Below are 12,160 nucleotides of genomic sequence, written 5' to 3' on the forward strand. Positions count from 1 at the left end.
TAAATAATCCCTAAAGTGTCCACTTTCAGAATCCGGGCGCCCCAAGTTTGCTTCTTAAACAGTTTAAAAGTTATGGCAGATTTTGTGGAAAAATGCGTCGATTTTTGACCCGTTTTACGTGTTGTTATAGCGTTCGCGCGGAAGCGCGGCTTCGCAGAATCTGATGACCGAAAGTTTTCAATATGTAATAGCTCGCACAAATTGATACATAACATTTGTGTTTGTGTGCATGGGGACGATCCGATGGTTCATACAACAAAAGGGTTTCGTACAATTATTTTTAACATTGTTAAACGTACTCTTCCACATTTACGTAGCATATGTGTCTTTATATTTATTTGGATTGTTATCTTGAGAATTGCTAAAAACCGTTATTATGAAAAAGTGGACCTTTCAGAATTGGGGGGGGGGGGGGTGCGTACGCACCCGACGCACCCCCCCCCCCCCCCCCCCCCCCTTGGCTACGGGCCTGGTTAAGTCAACAAAGTTATACCTTGTGTCAATAGCTAGTGTTCTTCTTTGATTCTTTCTTCCTTTTTCCGGAAGAATTTTATGTCGAGCTTTAAATGCTACTTACTATACTACTTCTATACTGACAAGCAATACGGGCGTTATTACAGGAATAATGGGGTTGGGTTCTTGTAAAGGCGCTCATAGGAGACAAGCCTTTGGCGTGTCTTGCCTTGTCTTGTATTAAAAGTACTGTGCTGTCGAGGTCAGGTAATTCGCAACGCTCGCGTGGTTTTAAAGACACGACAATCGGATGAACGGAGTCGCATTAAAGAGGCACGAAAGGTTTGTGTCATCAACGTCACAATGTAGAATTACGCCACCTATAGTCTCACAACACTTCAGGGCGGGACAACTTCAGACTGTGCCATGTGAAACAGTGTCTCACTCTTTTAACCCCGTATGACAGGAAGACTCTACGGACGAATACTAACAACCCAAATTTGTGAAAGAAAGAAAGACAGAAAAACGAAAAAGAGGAAGAAGTAGAAGAAAGAGAACAGGAAGAAGAAGAAGAAAAAGAAGAAGAAGAAGAAGAAGAAAAAAGAAGAAGAAAAAGAAGAAGAAGAAGAAGAAGAAGAAAAAGAAGAAGAAAAAGAAGAAGAAGAAGAAGAAAAAGAAGGAGAAGAGGAAGAAGAAGAAGAAGAAAAAGAAGAAGAAGAAGAAGAAGGAGAAGGAGAAGAGGAAGATAGCGTAATAGGAAAGTTTGGGTATTACAATAAGCATTGCAGAGGCCTAGGAAACATTGTTCAGTACTTTGACTATGAAGTGGTTTGCAAGGCGTCCTTATTCGTCATGTTCCAGATACCCAAATCGATTTGAATAATTACCAGGATGATTAGCCAATAACACAGAAGAACATGAGCTCTTTCGCCATGCATTAAAATGGTCATGATATTTGCCAAAAACCCAGCTTTTTACTGTTTGTGTTTCTTAAGGGGAAAGGTTATCGAACTTTATACGGTGAGGGGAGCGAATGTTAATTGATCCATCAAGGTTTGCATGTCAAAATATCTTGAGAAATTCTCTATGTCGGAGTATGCCCTCTAAAATGTAATTGAGATATCTGAGAACAACAAGGAAGGAAAAGGACGTCTATGGGATTATATTGTTCGTCAATTCTTGATGGGAGAGACTCGTTTATTTGAATCATTGGTAAATGATATTTGGGCATTCATAGCTGCTCTTTGCTTTAATATCTTACCCGAAATTGAAACTGACACGTACTGCATGACAATGCAGTTTGCCAAAGGGAACAAAAGAGGGAGACCTGAACTTTCAATCACTAAAGGGTCATCATGCCAACTATTAAGAAGAGAGTATAGGCCGTGTTGGTGCAAAATGATCGGTGGCATTTGCTTGAACCTGCATAGTGATAAGGACAAAGGAAAGGATAATTCTATTTGCTGCTTATAAAATAATTTTCCACACATCAATTTTGATTTAGAGAGGTGAAGAGAGTTGGAAAGCTAACAATATCGTGCTCATTGTTTTAGAAAACGGATGCAGCAGCAGTTATTGTTGTCCGTATTAACTGACAATGCTGATGAGTTTTTAGTGCGCGTTCGTAATTATGTGTTCCATAAAATAGCTTAAAACATGACTCAAATGTCTTTTCCCCAGTCTGCTAAAGCAGTACCATAAACACAGCAATATCTTGTTTATTTGTATGTACGTGTGTATTTGTATTTTGTGCTCCGATCGTACAGTCTGTCCTCGGACCTGTATTCATCATGCCAAAACACACTGCTGCAAGTTGTGCTAGTAATACCGAAACGATCCGACTGAATGGTCGAGGGCGTAAAACTATGATAGCGCCCTCATACGTTCGGTATTAAAACGAGGATTCTGTCCGCACTAGGGGTGCTCGTCGTGCGATAAACACTTCCAATAATGCCCAGCCGTCAACAAACTATCTATACTGCATCATTGCTGGTTTCATCTCGATGGACTACAGACTTGTAGCTTAAGAACGAATATTAATGTTCGTAAAAATGCAACTGAAAGTCCGCCAGAAGGACAAATGGATTAACGAAGATTTGCCGCGAGAATGTATGTACAGTATATAAATTATTGTAGTGGATTCATGTAGATGCATTTTCGTGTAGTTTATTTTCTCACTATAAGGGAAATCAAGCACATAAACATCTTTACAGAGTATTATATTTTCCCTTCATCTTATTCTGATGTACACGCACGGAAGGTCTTCTGCAAGAATAGATAATCAATGTGTTCGTAAAATATCATATTGATATTTTCTCCATGTTTGTCGTCAGTTATTCTGGTAGACTCTAGCCAAACCCCCTCCTGGGTTGTTACGTCAGTAGTTCTTGCGCATGCCCCTATAATAATGCATACTGGTAACATTGCACATTCATTATTACTTGACAAAGATGAACATTGTAATTTGAAAATGTTGAAATATTTGTAGTCGTTCCTGGATTACTAGATTCGTCACCAGTTAAGTCAAGTTGAACCGTTGAACATACTTAAAGGGGATGGCTAGTAGCTGATCAGTGGGAATCAGTGGGAATGCTGGAGGATGATTGTTCCAATCCCTGTGGGATTCATTTAAGAGTACATTATATATCTATTATTGTGTGAAAATTATTTGCTTCAGAATGGTCTCATATTCAAGTAATGTGCAGTTTAATGTTTCCAGGTTAGCGTCCCTGGTCAGTGACGGGGCATTAAACTGCACATTACTTGAATGTGAGACCGTTCTGAAGCAAATAATTTTCACACAACAGTAGATATATAATGTACTCTTAAATGAATCCCACAAGGATTGGAACAATCATCCCTCAGCATTCCCACTGATTCCCACTGATCGGTTACTAGCCATCCCCTTTAATACCATGTGTTTTTTTTTTCTTCTGCTGCTGGGAGTGTCTTTTAAATTTTCACAAACATATATTATCATTACAATAACTGTCTCATAGAGAAGCGTGTTTATTTGCAATTACCATGATAATATTCAACAATTTGTAATAACATCTGGCAGTCTAGACAATGTCTGTAAAATTGCATCAAAGATTCCAGTCTTAGAACAGAGGGGTGGGAACACCTCCCTGATTAGAATAAAGACGGGATTACAGTAGCAAGACAGTGTTCACAGACGAGATATCTCTTTTATTCTACAACAAGGAAATTTCCTTTTGCGTTTTCTGAGAGAATACCAAGAAGGCACAGTGACTTAATTCGCCGACGGTATTAATTTTCAAAACAAGATATCAGTTGCGTGAAGCTTGAGTACACTCGTTCGGGGTTACCATAGCAACGTCTGCTCAATTCCTGATGCGTCCTCCCATGCGGGCGAGGTATCAGTCATTCGACTCCCGGTTATGGCAGCCATTAATCCGTACCGCCTTCTCTTACTGAGCAAAGGTCGCAATAATGCACAGCGACAGGTAACTCATTTTACACTTAAGGTATAGATCCCCGACTCTCCAGGGCACACAACAGAATAGGATATTACTAGTATTTATGCAAATTCTCTCATATATACTGGCGCACTTTGACGTACCGCTGCAGAAGTGCACTCATATTTCTCGACTTTGCGAGGTGCGGTTTGAGGCAGAGGGGTGACAGAATAAAAGAGCTAACTTCAGGGTTAACAACAGTTCCTTGTCATCTGCATAATCTTATATATCATGAACATCAACAAATCAAAGACCGCTTTCAACTCAGTAACGGATGGTGATGATGATGGCATGGTGATGATGGTGATGATGATGGCATGGTGGTGGTGGTGATGATGATGGCATGGTGGTGGTGGTGGTGGTGGTGGTGGTGGTGGTGTTGGTGGTGGTGATGGTGATGATGATGATGATGATGGTGATGATGATGAAGGAGAATGGGGAGGAGGAGAAAAAAAATGTGTACGTGTATAAGATTATGATGATAACTTCAAACTGGCTGCAATCACAAATCAACAAAGTAAAGACTTAAAACAGTATTGGGTAAGCTCTTATACGTCACTTAGATCTGAATTGTTTACAAACGCAAAGAAACATTTTGGCCTTTTATGGCAATCCAGAAATTCTGATATTGATGATTTGGGGTCGATACATTTCTTCGTCTCCTTCCCATCTCCTGGTTTATTCTCATTATCTATCATCTATTAACTTGCTACACGGATGTCTTTCTTTTCATCCGTATGTCTGCCTCGCTGTCTGTCTTGTCTGCCTGTCGGTCTCTCTATTTTTCCGTCCGTCTGTCTGTCTGTCTGTCTGTCTGTCTGTCTGTCGTCCTTGGGGGTTGAAACATCTCGCCCGTCATTTGCCCGTCGCCTATTAATTGATAGAGTGAGTGAAAAGAGCTCACGTCTCACGTATGTTACTATCGGATAGGACTGCTCAACCTTTGGATTGTATATACTCGTGCAACTATGCCCTTCACGTTCGGACATGAGGATTGTCTAAACATGTGGCTTCAAATGCTAATATTTCACAATCAAAAGATTATGTGACCAAGACCAATGGCGATATGACAAGGAGGAAAATTATTTACAATAGGTTCAATTAATCTTTGTGTTTTCACCATTTAATTTGACTGTCGACCCTTTCATCTTAAATTCGATAGGAGTCTTTAGAAGAAAGTGGATTCTTTTCTCATTTCGTTATCATCATCTGTTTTTATCAACACGTATATCATCAGTGCGATATTTGCATTACCACCATCATAGCCATACCTTAAAAACAAAAGTTACGAATGCCGAATAATACAACATGGTAGTTTAACATTTGTTAAACATTTCTATCATTATAATCTTGCGTATAAATTGTTTATCTTTGAACATATGTCATTCTTAATTTCTCGTCTTAATGTTGCTCAATTTCAGGTAATTTTGATCTCTTTTCTTCTTCGCCAGCACGGACATCACTTTGTGCTACTAAAGGCATGTGATTCATACGGACGTTTCAGATCTACTAGCACACTATCCAATGTTATACGTGTATTTTGAGAAAATGAGTTGGGAGTTTGGAGTACGTACATGGGGCTAAGCTATACCTTTAAGGTTTCGTGTAATTGCCGCAGCGAACCTCACTGTACCTCAAATGAAAATTTAATTGAACCAAGTAGGCAGGTCAACTAGGAAAACGATTGGCTGTAATTACATCTAGAGGTCAAGTAGGCTTAATTCTTAAACCCCAAAAATTCAGCTTTGAAAGATCTTGTTTCTATCTATATTTAGTATGCGATTGTATACTTGATGTATATGCAAGTATGTATTGATGTGTATGCATGTGCGTCATAAGCACGTGTTGTATACGAGACCTGTCTTACGTCCAAACATATATGCCAGTATTCAATTGCTTGCTTTCACGTGTTTTGTGGATCTACTGCCCCGGTTTCAGGAGGTAAATTCCTCCGATGGTTACATGGACACGGATTTTTCTTGTTTGTTGGTGTCTTTTTTTTTTAGGAGGGGGGGGGGTCTACAAGCACGCGTGTTCATTCATTGATCTGTAGATTAGTGAGCAAATTGTTCCTTTAACTTACACGCTCTATAAATAGTATTAGCAAAATAATACAACAATGATATTCACATGTAAGATAGAGGTGCCTTGTTGACAGCGAATTACCGAAAGGAAAGCGTTTTAGAGCAACTCAGAAAGATGTGTGAACATAATCAAAACCTTATAATGTAACCATCTCCAGATGGAATGATGTTTCCCTTTCTGAGATTCCTCGAGATTTGTCATTACATGCACTTGCCCCGGGACTATAAGAGAGTTTACAAGCATAATCGTCATTCACATTTTGTCCCGACCGAACATGAGAAAACTAATCAGATGATAGTAATGAAGAGATAGCAATTAAACTGAACATGGATAAGATGAGTTTTAAAACGAGTCACAAAACTGCTCGCTGTCATAAAAGAAAAAGCAACAGTCGTCATGGAACGTACGCCGCACGCTTTGCTTATACAGCTTGGAGTCCTAAGTACGTGCTTAGCAGTCTCTCGCCCATGCGATAAGGTTGTCAAGCCGTACACGCGCAGTTAGGCTTTGTTCGTCGTTAAGTCTACTCTATGATTTATCTACTGCTGATAGCATGAAATGTAACCAAGGCTCTCCCTCAAACGTGTCCACGTGACCATCCTTTGTTGACGTTTCCTTTGGAGGAGATGGTTTGCTTTGAGGTCACTGTCAGGTCAAAGCCAAGGAGTCACCAGCTACCAGAAGTGTTTCTTGTGAAGGTAAGGGACTCTAAATAATGAGAAAAACATGTGTTGCCTCAAAGTATACGATGGTACGAGTTCTGCTGCAATCTGTGCTGTAATTGCGTACATCACCGGCCTGCTTGGGGAAGTATAGGGCCGCATATCTCCCGGGCATGACGTCTGCGTTTGACTATAATTCCAATTCTGCGGAAATGTGAGGATATTAAGTCTTGATTTGCACTGCATTCTCAAATCTTCGTCTTGTAATCCAAATGCTTTCTGTGTATACTAGTATGTCTGACCGAATTCACTTGTTGCAAAGTCGTGAGTGTGTGTATAACGTGTGTGTGATCACAATTTCCTGTCATCCTCAGGTAGCCGGCTAAAGAAGGTCAATGATGAAATGACACAAGTTGATAGAACGAGAAGAAATTTCATTGATGCGGACTATAGTGACATCGTAAACATCTAGGAAGTTTTAGTTCCTTGATTAGTCTTACTTGTGTAGAGCTTTTAAATTTCGGCTAACATGATAGGACAATGTATGTAAACGACACTTTGCATCGAATCTGAAATAAGATCAAGAATTCAGTACATAATCTAACTTAAGGAGTTGAAGAGTATAGCGTACACACTGTAAAAAACAAAACAAAACAAAACAAAACACGAAAGATAGTTTTGAAGAGATATCTGTACAACCGTCATATAAGTCGAGCGACTTTTTTGCACCTCCTAAATATCACCCGTTCCATCCTGAATTCTAAAATGCCTATAGATTTAATACGCAGGCCACAAGATTCTCGTACTGAACAAGTTAATTAATTGTCCCGTCGTGTTAGTGTAGTAATAAAGTTTTGTTGCTTGGGTTAAGGCGATTCTTTCAACCACAGGGGATCACCTAGTAGCATGAGGAATTGGATGTCCGAGTTTAAGCCATTTGTTTTCCCAAATGCCATGAAAGCTAACAGCATCTGCAAACAAAGAGAGAAAGAAGTTTCGGATTTGTCTAAACGAGTGATGATATTCGTTCTGCTGCTGTATAATAGCTGTCATTCTACTCTGTGTAAAAATCCTGATATCATTCTACATCCCTGTCGTATTAAGTCGTGTATTTAGACTGATCATTTCCATGGACTAAACAATCCAGTGCTTTTTATAGGACTGATGGGCAGACGCTTTAGCCGATTTGAAGGCAATGGAAGGTAAAAGAAATGCCGCTCATGTAATATATAACTTAATTATTTAATGAGTGCGGCATTTTTAATACCTTCGTGTTTACAGATTACACTGCTGCCATATCAACCTATTTTGATGTGAGTTCTTACTTGGGAAGAGTTCACTTTAAATCTGCTTCGTGTGTCAATACGGAAGTAAAGATTCAGGCCCGGAAAGAGAAACCGTGACTCAATCTTATATCGGGTAAATCCCAAGACCCACATAACGACTGGCAAAAACGCGGGTGAGAAATGATCTCTGGAAGCTCGAGCAACTGCCGACTATACGCCCAGCGTTGCCAGGAGGAGAGAAAATTTATCACCCTTTCCTACCAGTCAGCGTCGACCTGTTTGCTATAGTGGTTCTCTATGCGCCTATGTTGTAGCCTAGATAGGGTAGCCTTACCAAATTAGAATGTGATAGTATGCAAGGAGAATTAAAGAAGTGCTCAGCAAATAAGTGAACGTGCGAAATATATCATGTGAAAAAAAAATACAGATGTGAATAAAAGAAAAAGCAAAACAAAACTAGAAGGCCCTTTGGGGCTGTCCTGCGGACTAAGAAGATGGCGTTGGGTTGCAGTTGATGATTAATATGATTAACAAAATTGCAAACGTGATGGTTCTTACGGATCTAAGTGTGCGCATTTTGTCATACGTATTTTTATCTCTAAGAATATATGATAATGTCATAAGATTCATTGTACTGTCATGGGAATCATTATCAAATATTGCCCACCATTCTTGGAAATAGTCCTAATTAAGGTTGAACACTTCAGTCATCAATCACCAGTCACACCATGCTGTCATGCAGATCCTCATTTCCCTATATTCATTAGTAATCAGGCAAAGCGGTTCAGAAATGAAGGTTGCTAACAATAATTAACCAATAGCAAAGCAACTGTCGTATCGGCTGATCTTCTCCCACACTTGATGCTAACATGGAGGCAAGAAATGCAATTCTGCTGTTTCCTTTTCCCCCTTTCCAGTACCAAGTGAAACGTTTAAACAGAGTAGTATTCTCTTCATAGACTTATTTGAACTTTGCAATATCGTAAGATATTCTAAGCAGTACTTTGTATTTAAAAAAAAAGGTATTCTAAGAACTTATAAGGCTGTATAGTATATTCTGAATAGGTCCATGGACGTCAATGGCGATTTAAAATGGAACTCGTTTTGGTCCCTGTTCCCAAAAGGTTGTCAATATGATGTCAATATAAAAGTTATTGTTCAAAATGCTGTTCAATACTCACATGTTATTCGATTGATTAGCTCGGAAACAGTTTTAGAAATAAGTAGATTGACAACAATCTTTCGTTAGCTGTCTCAGAATTTGCAAATATTCAAATCAATCAAAGACAAGTAACGTATCGAAATTCCTGTCTTTTTTTATTCTTTTTAGTTTCCCCAACATCCAGACGTATTGAAATACAGTCAGTTGCTGCGAAATATGATGACCCCGTAGAATGTCATAGCAAATTTCAATCTCGATCAGTCGCCATGATCATGTTCTGTGATTACGAGTTCTGTTTGTTTCGTTTCGTAATGTATAGGTTGTTTTTCTTTTTGTGCTGCTATTCAGTCCGTTTTCAATCGCAGGAGTAAGGGTAGTCAGGAAGCAACATCTAAAAAGTGTCATGTCTGTCTTAAGTAGGAATAGAAGAAAGAATGTGTAATTATACATTATTATGCGTATACACCTATCAAATCTAAGGGTACCGGAGGAAATCCTTCGATTTACGTGAATTTCGACTTACACAATGCAAGTAACGGTGACACATTTGCTCCAGCGATAATTGCTCCGGTCTTATTTTCTCCCATTGCAGGACGGGTTTGGAAAAGGTTTGGAGTTGTGGTTTAATTTGAAGATTAAGGATTAGGATTAGGGGTATGTTTGTGGATAGAATTTATGTTCGGCTTAGCTTGCAGATATTTCACGAGGAGCGATTGTAGCAGGAACAAATATCATGGAAACGCAAGTATAAAACACGTTTTTATCCATCCGGCGTAGAATTTTTCTTCGACTTAGCCATTTCATCTACTTACGCGAGATCGACTTAAGCATATATTAAATCTGTAGATTACAATAAGGTGGTGGTAGGCTAGAGTGACGTCATAATGTGTCTGAATGTCACTGTCTCTATCCGACATGTGACCTTCCCTTTAAGCTCCTCTTCAGAGATCGCAGGTGCGTCGTTAGGTTCTGCTTTCCGCTTCATGCATGCCTCCATCCACGGTATGTGGCATGTATGGTTTATAATCCGCGCCGCCACAGATTTGTAAACGACTGCAGGGGTGAGGATAATCAAAATTTTCGTTTCCATGGCAACCAAGTCTGTCGTATGGATGGTTTGACGTTTTGTTGGATGCACGGTTTTATGCTAGAACGATGTGTAATGTCGTTATGTCTCCTTTCCCCATCTATTTCCGATGATTTTCCTCCCTGCACGCCAGCTCTCTTATTTATTGTGCAAACAACAACAACTACTGAGCTTCAATCAGCTGTTTGTTGTTGCATACAGTTTCTATCAGAGAGTCAGACGCATATATTACTATATTATTATTGAAATCATGCAAGAGTAATGAAAACTAACAACGAACAAGAACATTGGTAACTTATTTTAGATGCTCCTACCCAAGAAGTTGTTTCACGTACAGAGGTCCCTGTACAGAGGTCCCTGACAGTGCATTTCTCTGAAGAGATTAAATGTCAAAGTGTATAGAAGAGAAATGTCAAAGTGTATAGAAGAGAAAACTGTGAGGAGCTGTGAACTGTGGGGAACTGTTAAAATATACTCTGTGAATTGCTATTTTGTGACATCTAAACGGATATGCCCAGATGACAGAGTCTCTCTAATGGCGTAGAACACCTTTGGAGGTATGTCACACCAGGAAATTTCGTGATTGATGAATTTTGAGTGTATTTCTGAAACACTGCTTTGCCTCAACACTTCACAGAGTTTGATTCATAGTCCTAAAGGTACATTTTGGTGTTGGTAGATTGACAACTGACCTACCTACAGACTGTGCATACTACCAGGATTTGAGTCCCATAGGCCTGTATTGTGCTTGTGCAACCTTCTGTACCAGGGACCAATTGTTCAACTCCATCGCTACCACCGTCAAGTGTAATCCTCTTACCTGTCAGCTTTGTGGACTTATCGCTCAACAGCAGATTCCCCTAACAAGTTCTTTTCATCAGCATCTGTTGGCTTGAACCATGCCCCCTAAAGGAAAGAAAAACATAGCTTCCAACTCAACAGATCCAGTGGATTTAGGTGAACAGATGTGTGAAGAAGTGAGAGACTTTTTCAGCAGCCAGCAATTCAGGGACCTGCTCAAGTCTGCTCTTGTCGATGCTGTGACAAAGGAGTTGCAAACTCTCCGCGACCAACTTGAACAGACAGAGAGTAGAGTCATGGACCTTGAAAATGAGATCAAGGCAAAAGCCACCATCATATCTTCGATGCAGAAAGAACAGGAACGCAACAAAGACGAAATCACCAATCTGCAGCGCACCTTGAACGATGCAGAGCAATACTCGCGCAGGAACTGCTTGCGGCTGTACGGCATTCCCGAGACGGATCATGAAGACACCGATGAAGTGATGCTCGACCTAGCCAGCAAAGAGCTGAATGTGAAGTTGAAGCCTGAGGACATCGACAGGTCCCATCGCATTGGTCCTCCACGTCCTGTCAAGAGAGGAGAGAAGACAAAGCCCCCTAGACCAATCATTGTCAAGTTTGCTACCTACCGTGTTCGCCATCTTGTCATCAGGAACAGGAAGCGACTGAAAGGGAAGCATATTGGCATCGAGGAGGACCTGACAGCAACAAACAGGAATCTGCTACAAAAAGCAAATGAGTTGGTCAAAACAAACAGCAATGTGATCGCAGCTTGGTCGACGGACGGAAGGATCCTGGTGCTGCTCAAAGCGACGAATGGGGGCACTGTAAAAAAGAGGATACATTCAACTACTGACTTGCAAAAACTGTAAATCCATAACCCCATCACAAATATTGCAATGTGATTTCAGAATCACTCATTATATTTCATATTTGATCATTACCTGGTGTACAACTTACCTTTTTATACTGAACTAAAGATTTTTTTGTTTTGTTTTGTTTATGCATATCCTGGTTTGAATATTAAATGTCGATTTCTTGTGTTTGTGTTTTGTGTAACAGGCAAAATTCTAACATAAATTGTGATAATTGTTTTCTTTGTAACAGAAACATTCAACAATATGACACACATATATCTGATT

General features: G+C 39.8%; 1 protein-coding gene across 1 annotated transcript; it reads left to right on the forward strand.

Annotated features, from left to right (window-relative positions):
• The first annotated feature begins 10,994 nt into the window (after window positions 1-10,994).
• On the forward strand, window positions 10,995-11,890 carry LOC139731044 (uncharacterized). The gene has a single exon (XM_071641956.1). The coding sequence runs from the start codon at window positions 11,114-11,116 to the stop codon at window positions 11,888-11,890; it is 777 nt and encodes a 258-aa protein (XP_071498057.1). The 5' UTR covers window positions 10,995-11,113.
• Window positions 11,891-12,160: the final 270 nt, after the last annotated feature.

The sequence above is a fragment of the Diadema antillarum genome, unplaced genomic scaffold (assembly GCF_040938485.1).
Source record: "Diadema antillarum isolate AM-2024a unplaced genomic scaffold, OU_Dant_1.0 scf00000002, whole genome shotgun sequence".
Lineage (NCBI taxonomy): Eukaryota > Metazoa > Echinodermata > Echinoidea > Diadematoida > Diadematidae > Diadema > Diadema antillarum.